The sequence below is a fragment of the Ornithorhynchus anatinus genome, chromosome 12 (assembly GCF_004115215.2).
Source record: "Ornithorhynchus anatinus isolate Pmale09 chromosome 12, mOrnAna1.pri.v4, whole genome shotgun sequence".
NCBI classification, from domain to species: Eukaryota; Metazoa; Chordata; class Mammalia; order Monotremata; family Ornithorhynchidae; genus Ornithorhynchus; species Ornithorhynchus anatinus.
In genome coordinates, this window is record NC_041739.1 from 57829933 (window position 1) to 57849599 (window position 19667).

General features: G+C 58.7%; 1 protein-coding gene across 1 annotated transcript; it reads right to left on the reverse strand.

The window, feature by feature from the left end:
• Positions 1-256: 256 nt before the first annotated feature.
• On the reverse strand, positions 257-18276 carry TRMT9B (tRNA methyltransferase 9B (putative)). The gene is made up of 6 exons (XM_029076549.1): positions 18186-18276; positions 13359-13444; positions 3657-3811; positions 2540-2713; positions 834-1415; positions 257-749 (listed from the first exon to the last, which is right to left on the reverse strand). Exons 3-6 carry the CDS (start codon positions 3808-3810, stop codon positions 454-456), a joined length of 1206 nt encoding a protein of 401 aa, XP_028932382.1. The 5' UTR covers position 3811; positions 13359-13444; positions 18186-18276; the 3' UTR covers positions 257-453.
• Between the last annotated feature and the right edge of the window lie 1391 nt (positions 18277-19667).

Sequence of the window (19667 nt, forward strand, 5' to 3'; positions counted from 1 at the left end):
GCCCCAGTCTCTTTAAGGAGAGAGAAGTAGTCTGTGGGATAAAACGATCTAAAATGCTCAGATCGAGCAGCGTGACCTAGTGGATAGAGCCCGGGCCTGGGAGTCAGAAGGACCTGGTTCTAATCCCAATTTCACCACCTGCCTGCCGCGTGGCCTGGGGTAAGTCACTTCACTCCTCTGTGCCTCGGTTCCTTCATCTGTAAAATGGGGATGAAGACCGTGAGCCCCACGAGGGACGGGGACTGTGTCCAACCAGATGATCTTATATCTACCGCAGGACTCAGTACGGCGCCCGGCGCGTAGTAAGCGATTAGCAGATGCCATTTAAATCCAAACGCCGGACGGGGAAAGACTTCCCACAGTGGCCCGCGGCGACGGTGCCCTGCGCGTTGGGTCCCGGAGAACGTCCAGGCCGGGGCGGGGGACACGGAGGCCCGGTCGGCGTCCGCCCGTTCAGGACCGGGGCCGACCGGCCGGACCGTCCCGCCGCTTCTCGGCGACCACGCACCAGTTGCCGTGGTCGTGGCCGGAGCTGAGCACCCTCAGGTCGGCCACGTTCTCCTCCAGGAGACGGCGGAGCTCCCCTTCCCGGAACACGTGGTAATAGCGCATGAAGGCCCCGGCGGCCGGCGCGTCCAGCGGCTGCTCGCGGGGCGGCCCCGAGGGGTCCGGGCCGGAGTCGGGGGCGTCGGCGGCCGAGGACCAGTCCCGCCGCCGGCCCCGGCCGCACAGGCGGGGCTCCCCCGGACCTGGGCTCCGGCCCCGGGGCCGGCCGGCCCGCCGGCCCGGGGGGTCCGGCCCGCTCGGCCGCGGCCCCGCCCCGGCCGCCGCGCTCGGCGCGAACACGTCGTCGTCGTCGTCGGGCCGGACGGAGAGCGGCCCCCGGGGGCCGGGTCGGCGGCCCGCGGGCTGGGTGAGGACGGTGGCCCCGGTGACCCCCTGCTCCTGCTGGCCGTCGCTCTGGGGTGACGGCTCTTCCTCCTCCTCCTCCGCCGAGGCCCGGGGCAGAAGCCAGGCCCGGAACGAGCGCCCCAGCGAGCTGTAGAAGCCGCCCCCGGCGCCGGCGTCGGGGCCTCGCCCGCAGCAGCCTCCGGACGGGTAGCCGTCCAGGCTCCGGGAGCGCCTCCACTCCGGCCCCGGCCGGCGACCGGCGGGCGACCGGGGGCGGTCGGCCGGGGGAGGGGCTCCAGACCGTCCCGGGGGGAGGCCCCGGGCCCCCGGCGGCCCGGCGGCCAGGAGGAGGCGCGAGCAGAGGGCCCGGTTCCAGGGCACGAACACGTCCTGCTTCTGGAAGCGGCGGTTCTTCTGCTCCATGGCCCAGGCGTAGATGAGGACGCGGCCGCCGGGAGCCAGCACCCGCGACATCTCCTCCACCGCGCGGACCCGCCGGCGCTCCGTGCAGAAATGGTGGATCACTGCGGCGACACAGCCAGGCCCGCCCCACCGTCAGCCGCCGCCTCCGTCGCCCGCCCGGGGGCCGCCGCAGCTGACCAGGGGCAAACCCCCTGCCCTCCGCCCGCGTCCCACCGCTGCGGCCCACCCGGGGGTCATCGGTGCTCCTCGGCCTCTGGTTCCTGCTGACGCACGTGTGCGCGCCGGGCGAGGAGGAGGGAAAGGACAGGGACGAGGAGGAGGAGGCGGCAGACCAAGCTCTCTTCTCCTCTTCTCTCCTCCTCTCCCTTTCCCTCTGCTCCCCTGGACCCGACCCAGCTGCAGGGACTTGAAGTCTCCCAAGCACTTAGTACAGTGCTCTGCACACAGTAAGCGCTCAATAAATACCACTGATTCACTGGGTCGCCTCCCTCTCCTCCCACCCCTTCAACGCTCCAGGGATTTGGGAGGACCCTGGACGCCAGCTTTCAACTCCAGGGATTTCTGAAACTCGGATACAACTGGTGAAAAGGGCACGTGCAGGTGAGTCGGACCTGTGTTCCCGGCCCGGCTCCAACATTAGCCCTCCCTGTGTACACGGGGAGTCACCCGACCTTTCCAGGCCTCGATTTCCTCATCTGCCAAATGGGGATAAAATACCCCTCTCTGCCTGTTGCTCTGACCGTGAGCTCCGTGTGGGGCAGGTTCCGCATCCAATCCCACTGCTTTTTGTGGTTTTCACGGTCTCTCCGTAAGGGCTTACCGTGCGCCGGGCACTGCGCTACGCGCTGGGTAGATATCACCTGGTCGGGTTGGACCCAGTCCCTGTCCTACGTGGGGCTCACGGTCTTAAGCCCCATTCTTCAGATGAGGAAACCGAGGCCCAGAGAAGCAAAGTGACTCGCCCGGCAGACAAGCGGCAGAGCCGGGGTTAGAACCCGAGTCCTCCTGACTCCCAAGCCTGTGCTCTAACCACTGGGCCACGCTACTTCTCTGTTATTCCCCCCGAACCCCCGACCTTGGCCGTTGGGTCCCCTCACTGGGACGCCGGCAACAGCGACACGACCAACGCGATAATGACCGGTCGCGACAGAACGCGAGGGGGGAGGCACCGTCGTGGGGCAGACTCGGGGGACTGAGGGAGAGGCCCCCGGGGGGCCGGCCTTACCTCCTACGGAGATGACGGCATCGAAGCCCTGATCCCTAAAGGGGAGATTAAGGTTGTCACATACCGTGACTTCACATCCTTTCTTCCGGGCCACCTCCACCATGGGCCGACAGTAGTCACAGCCCAGCGTGTACACCTCGCTGTTGACACTGAGGTACTTTCCCGTCCCACACCCTAGGAGGGAGAGTGAGAGATGGAGGAGAGAGAAAGAGACAGAGAGAAGAGAAAGAGACAGAGAGGAGAGAGATGGAGAGGGAGAAAGAGAGAGGGAGAAGAGAGAAGGACAGAAGCCAAGTTACCAGACACTTTCCGCTGAGTAGCCCGAGAATGCCAGCTGACAGGAGAGGGCACTGGGAGCCCAGATGGCAAAACTCACCACAACGGTCAAGATCCCAGTCCGCATACGAATAATAATAATGACGACGACAATAATAATAATAATTTTGGTATTTGTTAAGCACTTACTATGTGCCAGGCACTGTATTAAGCGCTGGGGTAGAGCCAAGCTAATCAGGTCGGACACAGTCCCTATCTATCCCACACGGGGCTCGGAGTCTCAATCCCCCATTTTCCAGAAGCTGCGCGGCTCAGTGGAAAGAGCCCGGGCTTCGGAGTCAGAGGTCATGGGTTCGACTCCCGGCTCGGCCACTTGTCAGCTGAGGGACTGTGGGCGAGTCACTTCACTTCTCTGTGCCTCAGTGACCTCCTCTGTAAAATGGGGATTAACTGTGAGCCTCATGTGGGACGACCCGATTACCCTGTATCTAGCCCAGCACTTAGAACGGTGCTCTGCACATAGTAAGCGCTTAACAAATACCAACATTATTACATTATTTCCCAGATGAGGTAACTGAGGCCCAGAGAAGTGAAGCGACTTGCCCAAGGTCACCCAGCAGACGAGTGGCGGAGCCGGGATTAGGGCCCAGATCCGTGGTCCATCCGCTAGGCCACGCCGTCTCACGCGGCCCCCAGCGCGCCAGCTCCGGGAGGGTGGGATCTCCCGGGCCCTCGGGACCGTCGTGCCCTGCGTGCCCGAGGCCGGTCCGTCTCGCTGACCCATGAAGGGACGGGGACGTCGGGCCGTGGGGGCGGCCGAGAGGAGCCGTGGGGGGCTCACCTATGTCAGCAACGAGGCTGCCGGGCTCCTGCTCGAGGAGGAACTGGCGGACGCGGGGCCAGGCTCGGCTCTGCAGGCCGCTGAAGTACGGGGCCGTGCTCTCGTACACCTGGTGGACGTGTCGCCGCTCCAGCCGCGACGCTTCATCTTCCATCCTGGGCAGGGCGGGACAGAGAGATGCCGCTCGCTCGCCCGCGCTTCGCCCCCGCTCCGCGCCCCCACCTTACAGATCTCCGGTCGGACCCCGTCCCTGCCCCGCGGGGGCTCACGGTCCGAGAGGGAAGGAGAGCGGAGATTGAATCCCCATTTTACAGGTGACGGAACTGAGGCGCGGAGAAGCCGAGTGACTCGCCCCAGGTCTCGCGTCACGGGCGGAGCTGGGACTCGAACGCGGGTCCTCCTACTCCCAGGCTCTCTCCGCAAGACCGTATCACCTCCCACCCTGCCCTTCGCTCCAGTGCAGGCTTAGGAGGGAACCGAGGGTCAGGCCGGGAGCTCTACAGGCCGGGCGGCAGGGTCTCCCGGCCAAGCCGACAGGGTCGGGCCCTTTCAACTACCTGCACGTGACCCTCTGACCTCCCAGAGCGGCCTGTGGTCCCCGGCCCCCCATCCCGCGGCATCCCACCAGGCCCAGAAAATCCACCTCCTTAAAACAGCCCAGGGCCACTTTATCCAAGCCCCAGTGGCAATTTATCTTAATTTATTTACTTATATCAATGTCTGTCTCCCCCTCTACACTGTAAGCGCGTTGTGGGCAGGGAAAGTGTCTGGCACATTGTTATCCCGGACTCTCCCAAGTACTTGATATAGTGCTCTGCACACAGTAAGCGCTCGATAAATACGGAAGGCAGATACGGGCACCGAGAGTTATCAGAAAACCCATTTATCTCCATTTGCCCTGACTGAGAGAGACAGCTTCAATTTCTGATGGATAAACCCGCGGTTCTTGCCCCATATTAAGGGTTGAGTTTACTAAGGCAGGTGGGGCGGGTGGAGAAAAGGAGGAAAAAGTTGGGAGGAGGAAGAAGGAAAAGAGAATGAGGGAGAAGAGAGGAGGGGGAAGGAGGCGGCAGAGGAGATAATATTAATAATCATAATTAAGGTCCAGATAAGATTCAGTTCCCTCATCTTTAAACCGGGGATTGAGATTCTGAGCCCCACGTGGGACAGGGACGGTGTCCAACCTGATTTGCTTGTATCCACCCCAGCGCTTAGTACAGCGCCTGGAACGTAGTAAGCACTTAACAAATACCATATATTGTCATGATTCTATTGTAATCCACTGTATTTACAGAGCGCCGACTGTGTGCAGAGCACAGTACTACGTGGGCAGAGCACTGTACTAAGCGCTTGGGAGAGTACAATAGAACAAGAGTACAGACACATTTCTTGCCGACAACGAACTTACGGTCTAGAGGACTGGTCATCCAGTCTCTCCCTAAATGGACGCCCCAGTTGGCCAGCAGAACTTCCAATTAGGGGATTTTCTTTTTCCACTTGGCTCCAATGGGGCAATTTCTTCCCGTTTGTGAGGCCTTCTGAATCCGTTCCGGAGGCCGGTGGGGGGAATGGACTAATTAGATATTGATTTACCGCTTAAGGCAGCTGCGTGAATTTGATTTCATTTCTCATCTGAGTCGGGCACTCGGTATCCCTTCGGAATTGATCTGCTACTTCCAAGCCACAGCCACGCTGGCTACGGGGCCTTTTTTTTCCCGCCGTTTGGGTTCGGCTGCCTATTCCTTTGTAGAGGCAAGTAAATAAATATGAAACGGAGGGTAAAAATTGTTCGGGCCGCCCAAGGTCATCCATTCTAAAAGTTCCACAGAGAGGCAGCGGGATCTAGGGGGTAGAGCCTGGGCCTGGGAGTCGGAAGGACCTGGGTCCTAATCCTGGCTCCGCCACTTGTCTGCTCTGTGACCTTGGGCAGGTCACTTCGCTTTGCCTCAGTTTCCTCATCTGTAAAATGGGGATTAAGACTGTGAGCTTCATGTGGGGCAGGGACTGAGTCCAACCCGCGTATCTCGTTTCTGCCCCAACTTAGTAGAGGGTCTGGTACGTAGTAAGCACTTAATAATAATAACAATGTTGGTGTTTGTTAAGCGCTTACTATGTGCAGAGCACTGTTCAATACCACTGTGACCCTGGGCAAGTCACTACACTTCTCTGTGCCTCTGTTACCTCATCAGCAAAATGGGGATTGAGCCTGTGAGCCCCACACGGGACAGGGTCTGTGTCCAACTTGATTTGCTTGTATTCACCCCGGTGCTTAGTACGGGGTCTGGCACGTAGTAAGCACTTAACGAATACCACTATTAATTAATATTATTATTATCGTTATTCACTGTTTTCCAGCCCCGCTCAGAAGCGCCCGGGCTCGAGTGGAGGCCCCGGGGGGACCGCGGCTGGATTCCAACCCAACAGTCGACGGGTAACGGGGAAGGGAGCAGGGAGGCGGGCAGTGGCAGCTGTAGGGGACAGACATGTGATGGGATACACTCTTTTCTTTTAAGGCATTTGTTACGCACTATTTACCCAGCACTGTACTAAGCGCTGGGGTCGATACAAGCCAATCAGGTTGGACACCGTCGCTGTCCCACATGCAGCTCGCAGTCTTGATCCCCATTTTACAGATGAGGGAACCGAGGCACACAGAAGTGAAGTGACTTGCCCGCGGTCACACAGCAGGCAGGTGGCGGAGGCGGGATTAGAACCCAGGTCCTTCTGAGGCCCAGGCTCTATCCACTAGGCCACGCTGCTTCTCCATGCTGCTTCATGCTGTGTCTGGCAGTGTGGCTTAATGTTGCACCTCCTGGCAAGTGGCCCCTTGTCTGCTGTGTGACAGCAGGCAAGTCACTTCACCTCTCTGTGCCTCGGTTCCCTCATCTGTGAAATGGGGATTAAGATTGGGGAGCCTCATGTGGGACAGGGACCGTGTTCAATCTAATTAGCTCATACCTACCCCAGCGCTCAGTAAGGTGCCTGGCACACAGTAAGCGCTTAACAAATACCACATTAAAAAAAAACAACTGAATTTGGGTTTGAAATGTTCCGCTACGGGGTCAGTGGTGAACAGGAACCCGGGAAGGGGAAATACAAGGGAACTGGATGGTTTTCCTTCGTCCTCCTCCTCTTGTGAATGGTTTCGGGGAGGGCGTGTCTGAAGGCCCGAACAGAGTCAGAAAATTAAAAACAAGCCCAGATGGCCGGGCTGTTCCCCAGGAGGGAGCCAGCTTTCAAAGCACCTTCTCCGACCTGAGTTCCGTTTCCTGGAATTTAATCCCGGGAAGCTCTAATGGAATTAGAATGATTTTTTTCACCATCTGGGGCTAAAACCACCCATCAGCTACCATAATACCCTGAGTCGAGAGACCACTTTCATTTAGAGTGCCTCATTTCGCCCTCCCGACATCCTCGTGAAGTAGGGCTGTCATTTACCCCATATAAGAGATGAGAAAACAGGTTCAAGAGAGGTCAAGTGACTTGGAGCGTGGCTCAGTGGAAAGAGCCCGGGCTTGGGAGTCAGAGGTCATGGGTTCGAATCCCAGATCTGCCACTTGGCAGCTGCGTGACCGTGAGCAAGTCACTTCACTTCTCTGTGCCTCAGTTACCTCATCTGTAAACTGTGAGCCTCACGTGGGACAACCTGATTACTCTGTATCTCCCCCAGCGCTTAGAACAGTGCTCTGCACATAGTTAGCACTTAACAAATACCAACGTTATTATTATTATTATTATTATTATTATTGCCCAAGGTGACACGGTAAGCCAGGGGCAGCCATGGTTCTCGCCAGACGAGACTTGGGCCTTGAGGGGCAGAAGCTGGACCCAAGGGAGATTTGAACGCCTGCAGCTTCCATGAACACCGGTGAATCCGATAACACCTGGAGTCCATCACAGACCTCACTGGTATTTTTTGAGCGCTTACCGTGTGCGGCACACTGTACTAAGCGCCTGGGAAAGTGCGCTGTAACAGAGTAGGTAGGTGCGACCCCTGCCCCCAAGGGGCTTACAGATTGACCCGGATTGCATCTGTTTGCATCTTGTGGGGAGGGAACATTATTATACTGAACTCTTCCAAGCATTTAGTACAGTGCTCTGCACACAGTAGGCGTTCAATAAATAGGACCGATTGACTGACGTCTACTGACGGTCCAAGAGGGGGACTGACAGACAGGGTGTGGTGTGAAGAGGAAGTACCTCCTATCGTAGACATCAGCAGGTTCAAGAGGGGCTTGGGCAGACCCCCGGCCGTCCTGGAAGGGAGAGTCGGGGCGTCGGGTGGTCCACGTTGGATTACTGGGGGAGACTGTAAACTCCTTGTGGGCAGGGATCATGCCTACTAACGCTATTGTATCGTTCTGTCCTAAGCATTTAGTCTATGCTCTGCACACAATAAGCACTCAGTAAATATCACTGATTGATTGGCTGGTTTTGAGGGTCAAGAGTGGAAAGGTTACAAATTAATGGGGTTGGACACAATCCCTATCCCAAGTCATCTGGAAAATGGGGTTCGAGACTGTGAGCCCCATTTGGGACAGGGACTCTGTCCAACCCCATCTGCCTGTATCCACCCCAGTGCTTAGCCCGCTGCCCGGCGCACAGTAAGCGCTTACCAAATGCCACAATTATTATTATTATTATTTCCATCATCACAGGAGCTGAGAGGTCCCGGCTGCCCTGTCCTGCTGGAGGCAACTTACCGCTGGCTGGCCTTTGAGAAAACAGGTTCTTTTTATTTCTTTTTTTCCTTTTAAGTGGTATTCGTGAAGCACTTACTATGTGTCAAACGCCGTTCTAAGCGCTGGAGTGAGCACAAGGTAAGTCGGACCCAGTCCCTGTCCTGCGTGGGACTCACGGTTTAAGTAGGAAGGAGAACAGGTATCCCCATTTTGCAGAGAAGTTAAGTGACTTGCCCAAGTGGCAAGCAATTGGTGGAGCCTGGATCAGAACCCAGGTCCTTCTGATTCCCAGGCCCAGGTTCTCTCCACTAGGCCCCGCTGCCAGTCAGTCAGTCATATTTATTGAGCACTTACTGTGTGCAGGGCGCTGTGCTGAGCGCTTGGGAGAGTACAATATAACAATAAGCAGACACATTCCCTGCCCACGACGAGCGTAGAGTCTAGAGGGGAAGGAGACAGACATTTAATGTAAATAAATGACAGATAGGGACATAAGTGCGGTGGGGCTGGGGAGGGGCGAATAAAGGGAGAAAATCAGGGCGATGCAAAAGGGGGTGAGAGAAGAGGAGGGCTTAGTCAGGGAAGGCCTCTTGGAGGAGATGGGCCTTCAATAAGGCTTTGAAAGTTGGGAGGGGAAGTGTCTGGAGGATGCGAAGAGGGAGGGTGTTCGGAGGCAGGACACGGGCGAGAGGTCGGCGGTGAGAAAGACAAGATGGAGGTACAGTGAGAAGGCTGGCATTAGAGGAGCGCAGTGTGCGGGCTGGGTCGGACTAGGAGAGTAGCGAGGCGAGGTAGGAGGGGGCAGGGGGATGGACTGCTTTAAAGCCGATGACGAGGAGCTTTCGTCTGACCCAGAGGCGGATGGGCAACCCCTGGAGGTTCTTGAGGAGTGGGGAAACATGGGCCTGAACTCCTCCTTCTCTGGTTTTCCTCTATGCCGTCCACGGCGGCCGACCCCCCAGGAGGTGTTGAATATTTCATACCAACCGCACGAAGAGCTAGGCTAACCGACCCAGGCCCACGACAGAAAGCTCAAGTCCCCCCGGTTCTCCGGGGTAAGAATGGCAACTTCTATTTTCAATCCAATGGCGGCGGGATTTGTCCCGAATCATTTCTGTGTCGTGGTTCTCCTAGAAGCCTCTGGACCGAACCCAGGAAAACCCGTATTTCCGACCACCCGGCTAGAGCCCTGGGCCAATTAACGGCGGCTGCTCTCACCCCGCTGCCAGTTTATCTGGATTTTTAGGACCATCGGGCGGCGGCAGCCAAGTCAGAGGTCAGGGCTGGATGTGCTCTCCACCAATCGGGAGGATGGAAAAGGGCCACAGTCAGTCGGTCGTATTTACTGAGCGCTTACCGTGTCCCGAACGCTGTACTGAGTGCTTGAGAGAGTCCAACCGAATAATACGGGCCCAAAACGAGCTTAGAGTCTAGAGGGGGAGACAGACATTGAGGGAAATAAAGTAGAGAGGGTGCTCTGTGGCTACCCTAAAGCCAGCTGGGTTTGAGCGTTCAATTTTCCCCAGAGGATCTGGGTCAGAAATGTGTTTTGCCACTGCCAAAAGTCCCTCGGGGAAACGCATCTGCTCGCCGGGGAGAACCGGCTTGCCGTTTCACAGCTCCCGAGGTGAGGAGCCACACAGCCGCCGGGTCGAAGAACCGGCCCCGCCGGGGCTGGAACCAGTCGGTCTCCTCCGTCCAGCCAGCACGGACCCCGCATCTTTGGTTCGAAACGGCCGGGCATAGGAGAAGCGTGACCGGAGCCCTCGATCCCCCGCCCCCTCCTACCTCGCCTCTCGGCTCTCCTACTTCAACTCAGCCCACACACTCGGCTCCTCTAATGCCAACCTTCTCACTGTCCCTCCATCTCACCTATCTCGCCGCCGACCTCTCGCCCGCATCCTGCCTCTGGCCCGGAACACCCTCCCTCCTCTGTTACTCACCCTCCTTTCGAAGCCTTATTGAAGGCCCTTCTCCTCCAAGAGGCCTTCCCTGACTACGCCCTCCTGTTCCTCCTCCCCTACTCCCTTCTGCGTCGCCCTGACTCGCTCCCTTTATTCACCACCCAAACCCCAGCCCCACAGCACTTCCGTCCATATCCGCAATTTATTTCTATTAATTCCCCTTCTACACTGTAAGCTCGTTGTGGGCAGGGAACGTGTCTGTTTTGCTGTGTTGTACTCTCCCAAGTGCTTAGTACACTGCTCTGCACACAGTAAGCACTCAATAAATAACAAAATAACGAATTAATACGAACGACTGATTGGAGCTAAAGATATCCCCTGTCCACCCGGGCCTCCAAAGACACATGAGAGGGAACAAAGAGAGATCAAGCCACTGGTTTTTGTGGCCGCCGGGGAGTGTGGGCAGGGAATGCGTCTTTTTACTGTTGCACCGTCCTTTCCCAAGCGCTTAGGAAAGTGCTCCGCATACAGTAAGCGCTCATTAAATACGACTACTGAATGAATGGGCAGCCTGGCTCCAGCTGAGCTCCGAGTGTCCCTCAGCCCACAAGGCGCTGGACAGGCTGGGAAGGATTAGAAACGAAGGGCCAACGCGCGTTCCCCGGCACCGGCCGTGATCCGAGAGGCCCTCCTTCTCCCGGGATGGACGTCGTCCGGTCGGAGTCTGCCACGTGGACCCCGGGGTCCTTGCTTCCCGATCGCCGCGTCAGTAGCCGCGTCGCTGCTCGAAAACACGCGTTCCGAGGAAGCCCAGGCTCTTTCCACTGAGCCACGCTGCTTCCCCCCTATAATGCCCGTCACCCCTCCGGACTGTAAGCTTGTTATGGCCAGGGAACACGTCCGCTAATTCTGTTGTACTCTTCTAAGCGCTTAATACAGTGCTCTGCACACCGTAAGCGCTCAATAAATACGACGGATTCCACCTCTGGGCCATCCGGCCCACCCCCATTCTACCTCCGGAGCCTCAGTCCTGGATCGGCCTCCCCCAGGGACCAGGAGCTTCGGGGAGCCTGATGTCCATGCTGTTTTACTGCTGTATCTCAGCAGCGAGGAGGATTCGGGCAGGGAGGGGAGAGGAGGCCGCCTGCCCCTCCGGGATTTCCCGACAGGATTCCCGACGGGAGTCCCGCCGGCTCGGCGAGAGCCGGGTGGCTCCCGCGTCCATCGAGGCCCAGAGTTCCCGGGGGTCCAGTGTAGGGAAGTGAAGCTGCGTGGCTCAGTGGAAAGAGCCCGGGCTTCGGAGTCAGAGGTCATGAGTTCGACTCCCGGCTCTGCCACTCGTCAGCTGGGTGACTGTGGGCGAGTCACTTCACTTCTCTGGGCCTCAGTGATTTCATCTGTCAAATGGGGATTAACTGTGAGCCTCACGGGGGACCACCTGATTATCCTGTATCTCCCCCAGCGCTTAGAACAGTGCTCTGCACATAGTAAGCGCTTAACAAATACCAACATTATTATTATTTCCATCTTCCAGGTATTTGTGGGTGGTTTTCTTATGGTATCTATTAAGTCCTTACTATGTGTCAAGCGCTGTTCTAAGGGCCGGGGTAGACACACGTGAATTGGGAGTGTTCAAATCCCAGCTCTGCCAACGGCCTGCTGCATGGCCTTAGGTAAGTCACTGACTCCCCCCGGGCCTCAGTTTCCCCTGGGAAATGGGGCTGAGAGTCACTCTCCCACCTTCTTAGACTAAGCAGCATGGAGTAGTGGACGGAGCTCGGGCCTGGGAGTCAGAAGGTCACGGGTTCTAATCCCCGCTCTGCCCCTTGTCTGTTGTGTGACCTTCGGCAGGTCACTTCACTCCTCTGAGCCTCAATTACCTCACCTGCAAAATGGGGATTGAGACCGTGAGCCCCTCGTGGGACTGCGTCCAACACGATTTGCTTGGATCCACTCCGGCGCTTAGTACAGTGCTTGGCACAGTAAGTGCTTAACAAATACCACAGTTATTATTATTATTATTATTGTTAAGTGCCCCGTGTGGGACAGGGACTGGGTCAGAATTGACATCCTTGCATTTAGGAGAGTGGGTCTAGAGGAAGTGCTTAAAAAATACCGGAAGAATAGTAGAAAGATGGAAGAGGTGGACTTTCAGGTGGAGAGAGGAGGAGGAGGAGGAGAGGTTCAGGGGAAGAGAAAGAGGAAGCAACAGCTAAGGGAAGGGAGATCGGGAGGAAGCAGCAAACAGAAGAGAGGATCGGAGGCGGAGGACGGAGAGGGAGAGAGACGGTGGGTGAACAGAAGGCACCGACAAGTCGGGGGAAGCGCTAGCCTCCCTCCAACGTCTCCCGGCGTCTGCTAGCCGCCGACCGACGAGACCGGCTCCGGCTCGGCCGCCCTTCTTCCCTGTGGAATCTGCTACGTGCTCACTCTGTGCCGAGCACTGCTCTGAGCGCCGCGACAGATACGCGATCTTCAGCCCCCCGTGAGGGGCTCACGGTCTAAGTGGGAAGGAGAATTCATTCATTCATGCAATCTACTTATTGAGCGCTTACCGCGTGCAGAGCCCTGTACGGAGCGCTGGGAAAGTACACGGAATCCCCATTTTGCACCGGAGGAAACCGAAGGCACAGAGGAGCCAAGTGACTTGCCCAAGGCCGCCCGGCCGGCAAGTGGCGGAGCCGGGATTAGAAGCCAGGTCCTCTGACCCCCAGACCCGGGCTCCTTCCACTGAGCCGCGCTGCAACCCCTCGGGATCGCGCGGGCGTTCCCGGGAACGGAGTCCGGGCGGGCAGACGTGCTCCGGACTGCCCGGGGAGCCACGTGGTCGGTCGGAGAGAGGGTTTTAATCTTTGCACGCGGAACCCGGACTCCGGCCCCGCTCGTCCGGAGCCGGTTTTGGGGGGGATTCATCCGGCGCAGCCTCAGACACGATCCCTTGGGAAGTCACAGATCGGCGCGCTTCCGTCGCGGCGACAGACGCGAGCGGACCACCTCTCCCGCACGCCCTCGTCGCTAAAACTTCACCTGGGCCCCGCACAAAATAATCCTCAGACCCACGTTTCCCTTCCTTCCGGGAAATCCTGGACAAAGAAGATTCCGGAGAGACTCCTTACCTGTGCAAATGGAGCTGCTTCACTTCCACAAGCCTCCCGTGCTCCAGACGCCATCAAGGCTTCGGGAATTCCTTCGAGCCGCAGCTCTATAAAAAGACACACACACACACACACACACACACAGGCGCGATATGAAAATGAGCGATTCTCTCGCCACGTGTCACCAGCCACACGCTCGTCCTTCTAAAAATCAAGGCTCTTTTGAAGGGCTAGAGGAGGCTCCCGTTTCGTAGCCGGAGACGAGACCTCTTGGTAGACAAGGCGGCCCCTGAGGCTCCAAAAATAATCATAATAATAACGTGGGTATGTGTTAAGCGCTTACTACGTGCAGAGCGCCGTTCTAAGCGCTGGGGGAGAGACGGGGTCATCAGGTTGTCCCCGGGGTCTCCTCGGCAGAGCCGGGAAGAATCTTCCGGGCCAGATTTCCCTCTGGACGCCTCTCCCCTTCTCGGATCGGGGGTCAGAGTCGCCTCAGGAGTCTTCAGCCCGGCTCCTGGGAACCGCAAAGCGGCTGCCCTGCCGGACCCGGCTGCTCCCGGGACCCCTTTTTCCCTCCCCAGGTGGCTGTTTCCGGATCCTTCTCTAACTCCCGGGGGAGCTGAGCCCGGCGGCGTTCCGCTATCTGGGTGAGTCGTGCCGTAGAGACCCTCTCTTGTTCCTACTCGTCACCGGACGCGGGTAAATCCGGCCCGTGACCGGTTCCATCGCCGCGCCGGCCGGCCTCACCGCCCGGCGCCCGTCCTGACCAAAAAATCCATCACTCCCACAGTCGGGCGGTATCTTTTACTTACCTCCTTATCTTTGACCCACCCCCCGGCCCCCCCCACCCCGCCATCCCGATAATCACGATACCGTCATGCCGTCTCCTAAGAGACACAGGCGCTTCCTTAAAATCACTGCAGAGCCAATGGACGCGCTCTGATTTCCTGCCTCGGCCTCCTCCAACGCCGAACCGTTTAAACAGGGGTACGGCCGGGGGTGTAAACTTCCAAGAGATTCCCCAGGGCATTTCCGGGGGACCCCCTTCTCTCTCCTCTGAGGGGACTGGAATTATTGAGGTTCGTGCGGTGTGGACCTAAAGAGCAGGGGACTCAGGAGGACCTGGGTTCTAATCCCGCCTCCACCTCTTGTCTGCTGTGCGACGTAGGGCAGTTATTGAATTTCTCTGTGCCTGAAAAATGAGGATTAAGATCGTGATTCCCCAAACGGGACAAGGCCTGTGTCCAATCGGATTGGCCTCTGTGGACCAGTCCAGTGCCTGGCACGCACTAAGCGTTTAAACGAACACCGTTAAAAAAAAGTCGCTGGCCTTCTTCGGGCCTCGGTTTCCTCCTCTGTAAAATGGGGAGGACGCCACCTGCCTCATCTCCCAGAGATGCTGGGGGGGGGGGGGCAAAATGGGATTGGATCAGCGAGGGGAGGCTCTACCCGTTAACGCAGGTGCAAGGTTCCCGATCGTTCATTCAGTCGTATTTATTGAGCGCTTACTGTGTGCACAGCACTGTGCTGAGCGCTTGGAATGGACAACTGGGCACCAGATAGAGACCATCCCTGCCCGACGACGGGCTCACTGTCTAAACGGGGGAGACAAAGAGCAGAGCAAAACGACAGAACAAAACAAACAGTCTGGCGTAGATATCATTAAGATAAATGGAATCACAGATATATACACATCATGAACAAAATAAATAATCGATCATATATACAAATATGCACAAGTGCTGTGGGGAGGGGAAGGGCAGAGGGCGGGAGAGGGGGGAATGGAGAGGGGAGGAGGAACAGAGGGAAAGGGAAGGGCTCAGTCTGGGAAGGCCTCCTGGAGGAGGCGAGCTCTCAGTAGGGATTCGAAGAGGGGAAGAGAGTGGGGCAAATAATAATAACGATGGCACTTGTTTAGCACCTACTCCGCGCAGAGCACTGTTCCGAACGCCGGAGAGGATACGAGGTGATCAGGCTGGCCCACGTGGGGCTCACGGTCTTAATGCCCATTCTCCAGTCGAGGTAACTGAGGCACAGAGAAGCGATCATCCAGAGGTTTCGAGCACACGACAAGCTGCGTCCCGTCGGCACAGCGGAACGGGGAGGCTGAGGAGAAAACGGACCCGTCGGGCTCGGGGGAAAACCAGAGTGGGTTTTACCCCCAGAACAACTGTTTTCCAGCTACGGTGGGATGTCGGGGCAGGGGGAGGCCAAGCTATTGGCAAGGGGTCCTTGGCGGGATTCTTGTGGGGTCTTTGGTGGGGGTCGTTGGCGGGATTCTTGGTGGGGTCCTTGGTGGGGTCCTTGGAGGGATTCTCGGTGGGGTCCTTGGCGGGATTCTTGGTGGGGTCTTTGGCGGGATTGTTGGTGGGGTCCTTGGTGGGATTCTTGGTGGGGTCTTTGGCGGGGTCCTTGGCGGGATTCTTGGTGGGGTCTTTGGCAGGATTGTTGGTGGGGTCCTTGGTGGGATTCTTGGTGGGGTCTTTGGTGGGGTCCTTGGCGGGATTCTTGGTGTGGGGTCTTTGGTGGGGTACTTGGCGGGATTCTTGGTGGGGTCTTTGGCGGGGTCCTTGGTGGGGTCCTTGGCGGGATTCTTGGTGGGATCTTTGGTGGGGTCCTTGGTGGGATTCTTGGTGGGGTCTTAGGCAGGATTGTTGGTGGGGTCCTTGGGGTACTTGGCGGGATTCTTGGTGGGGTCCTTGGTGGGGTCTTTGGTGGGGTCCTTGGTGGGATTCTTGGTGGGGTCTTTGGCGGGGTCCTTGGCGGGATTCTTGGTGGGGTCTTTGGTGGGGTCCTTGGAGGGATTCTTGGTGGGGTCCTTGGCGGGATTCTTGGTGGGGTCCTTGGTGGGGTCTTTGGTGGGGTCCTTGGCGGGATTCTTGGCGGGGTCCTTGGTGGGGTCCTTGGTGGGATTCTTGGTGAGGTCTTTGGCAGGATTGTTGGTGGGGTCCTTGGGGTCCTCGGTGGGATTCTTGGTGGGGTCTTTGGTGGGGTACGTGGCGGGATTCTTGGTGGGGTCCTCGGCGGGATTCTTGGTGGGGTCTTTGGTGGGGTCCTCGGCGGGATTCTTGGTGGGGTCTTTGGTGGGGTCCTCGGCGGGATTCTTGGTGGGGGTCTCTGGTGGGGTCCTTGGCGGGATTCTTGGCGGCGTCTCTGGTGGGGTGCTCGGAGGGACCGTTGGTGGGGGTCTTTGGTGGGATCCTTGGCGGGATTCTTGGTGGCGTCTTTGGTGGGGGTCCTCGGTGGGATTCTTGGTAGGGTCTTTGGTTGGGACCTTGGCGGGATTCTTGGTGGGATCCTCGGTGGGATCCTCGGCAGGGACGGGGAAGGAGGGTGAGTGGGCGAGGATGGTAGAGGGGGGTGGGGAGAGCAGAAGCAGCGCGGCTCAGTGGAAAGAACCCAGGCTTGGGAGTCGGAGGTCACGGGTTCTAATCCCGGCTCCGCCGACTGTCAGCCGTGTGGGCAAGTCACTTCTCTGTGCCTCGGTTCCCTCATCCGTCCAATGGGGATAAAGACTGTGAGGCCCACGGGGGTCGACCTGATCACCTCGTATCCCCCCAGCGCTTAGAACAGCGCGTGGCACGTAGTAAGCGCTTCACAGATACCATCATCATCGTTATTATTATTCATTCGATCATATCTGTTGAGCGCTTACTGTGTGCAGGGCGCCGTCCCGAGCGACTGGGAGAGGACAACGCGACAATAAGCGGACGCATTCTCTGCCCACCACCGTTTAGAGGGGAAGGAGACAGGCATAAATAGAGAGATAAATAAATGTTATGGACGTAAGTGGTGCGGGGCTGGAAGGTGGGCGGGGGGCGGGGGGGGGGGGAATGAAGAAAGGGAGCAAGTGGGGGAGAAGGGGAAAAGAGGGGGCTGCAGTCAGGGAAGGCTTCTTGGAGGAGGTGGGCCTTCAGGAGAAGCAGCGTGGCCCAAGTGTCTAGCGAAGGGCGGAAAGAGCCCGGGCTTGGGAGTCAGAGGTCATGGGTTCAAATCCCGGCGCGGCCGCTGGTCAGCTGGGTGACTTTGGGCAAGTCACTTCACTTCTCGGGGCCTCAGTTTCCTCATCTGTCAAATGGGGATGAAGACTGGGCCCCACGGGGGGCCACCTCATCACCTTGCATCCCCCCGCCGCTTAGACCAGTGCTTGGCACATAGGAAGCGCTTAACAAACAGCCATCATTATTATTATTATTATTATTATTAATAAAATGGGGATGAAGACCGGGAGCCCCACGGGGGGCACCTCATCACCTTGCATCCCCCCGGGCGCTTAGACCAGTGCTTGGCACATAGGAAGCGCTTAACAAATAGCCCTTTATTATTATTATTAATAATAATAATAATAAAATGGGGATGAAGACTGGGAGCCCCACGGGGACGAACTGATCACCTCGCATCCCCCCGGCGCTTAGACCGGTGCTTGGCACATAGGCAGCGCTTAACAAATAGCCATTAATTATCATTATTATTATTATTATGAATAGAATGGGGATGAAGACCGGGAGCCCCACGGGGGACCACCTCGTCACCTCGCATCCCCCCAGCGCTCGGACCGGTGCTCGGCACGTGGGCGGCGCTGACCAGATGCCATCATTCTCTTTAGAGGCCGGGCGTCAGGAGGTCGTGGGTTCTAATCCCGCCCGCCGGGTGCCCTTGGGCGCGTCCCTCGTCTTCCCCGGGGCTGAGGGCGCTCCTGCGGGCGACGGGGCCGCCGAGCCTCCCGCGGGGCGTCGGATCGCTCAGCCCAGGGCGGGCACACGGGGTCCGGGGGGGGGGTTCGTTCCGGGGGGGGGGTCACTGAGAGCAGGGAGGCCCCCCTCCCCCCCCCGGCCCGCGCCCCCTTACCTGCTCCCGCGGGGGGCTCCCCGCCGCATCGTGCCCGGACCCCGTGGCCTCCGCCGCAACACCTGCACCGCACACGCAGCAGCAGCAGCAGCAGCAGCAGAAGCAGCAGCAGCAGCAGCAGCAGAAGCAGAAGCAGCAGCAGCAGAAGCAGCAGCAGCAGCAGAAGCAGCAGCAGCCGCGCGGGGTGCGAGGCCCGGCCCTGGCCCCGCCCCTTTCCTCTTGGCTCCGCCCCCTCCTGGCCTGGTCCTATCCCCGCCCCGTATTCTGGCCCCGCCCCTTGCCTCCTGGCCCCGCCCCTCCTGGCCTCGCCCTATCCCCGCCCTCCATCCCCTGCCCGCTCTGGCCCCGCCCCCTCCTGGCCTCGGCCTATCCCCGCCCCGTATTCTGGCCCCGCCCCTTGCCTCCTGGCCCCGCCCCCTCCTGGCCTCGCCCTATCCCCGCCCCCCACCCCCTGCCCCCGCTCTGGCCCCGCCCCTCCTGGCCTCGGCCTATCCCCGCCCGTTTTCTGGCCCCGCCCCTTTCCTCTTGGCTCCGCCCCCTCCTGGCCTGGTCCTATCCCCGCCCCGTATTCTGGCCCCGCCCCCTGCCTCCTGGCCCCGCCCCCTCCTGGCCTCGCCCTATTCCCCGCCCTCCACCCCCTGCCCGCTCTGGCCCCGCCCCCTCTTGACCTCGTCCTATCCCCGCCCGTGCTCTGGCCCCGCCCCTTTCCTCGTGGCCCCGCCCCCTCCTGGCCTCGCCCTATCCCCGCCCCGTATTCTGGCCCCGCCTCCCTAATCTTGGCCCCGCCCCCTCCTGGGCTCGTCCTATCCCTGCCCCGCGTTGTGGCCCCGCCCCCCTGCACCTTGGCCCCGCCCCCTCCTGGCCTCGCCCTATCGTGGCCCCGAGTTCTAATCCCACCTTTCCGCCCCCCCCCCCCCGTATATAAATTAATGATGGCGCTCCCTACGTGTCAAGCACCGTTCCGAGCGCTGTGGAGGATCCAGGGTGATCAGGTTGTCCCCGGTGGGGCTGGCGGTCTCGCTTAACGAATACCCACATTGTGATTATCATTCATCCCCATTTTCCAGATGAGGTCACTGAGGCCCGGAGCAGTGAAGTGACCTGCCCCCAGTCACACGGCTGACCAGCGGCAAGAGCCGGGATTCGAACCCACGACCTGTGACTCCCCGAGCCCCGCTGCGTCTCTTTGTCTTCGGGGTGACCTTGGGCGAGTCACTTTACTGGGCCTCAGTTCCCTCATCCGCTAAATGGCTTGTCAGCTGTGTGACTGGGGGCAAGTCACTTCACTTCTCTGGGCCTCGGTGACCTCATCTGTAAAATGGGGATTAACTGTGAGCCTCACGTGGGACGACCCGATGACCCCGTGTCCACCCCAGCGCTTAGAACAGTGCTCTGCACATAGTAAGCGCTTCCCAAATACCAACATTATTATTATTATTATTATTATTGTTATTATTATTATTAAATGGGGTTTAAGACCGG

Excerpts from the sequence above, each read along its gene's own strand:
- TRMT9B (XM_029076549.1), bottom strand. The coding sequence starts at position 3,810 with ATGGAAGATGAAGCGTCGCGGCTGGAGCGGCGACACGTCCACCAGGTG. Across the intron at positions 1,416-2,539 it reads TGCCGTCATCTCCGTAGGAG|TGATCCACCATTTCTGCACG; the intron begins GTAAGGCCGGCC and ends GTGTCGCCGCAG. Across the intron at positions 750-833 it reads CGACGACGTGTTCGCGCCGA|GTCCGGGGGAGCCCCGCCTG; the intron begins GCGCGGCGGCCG and ends GCCGGAGCCCAG.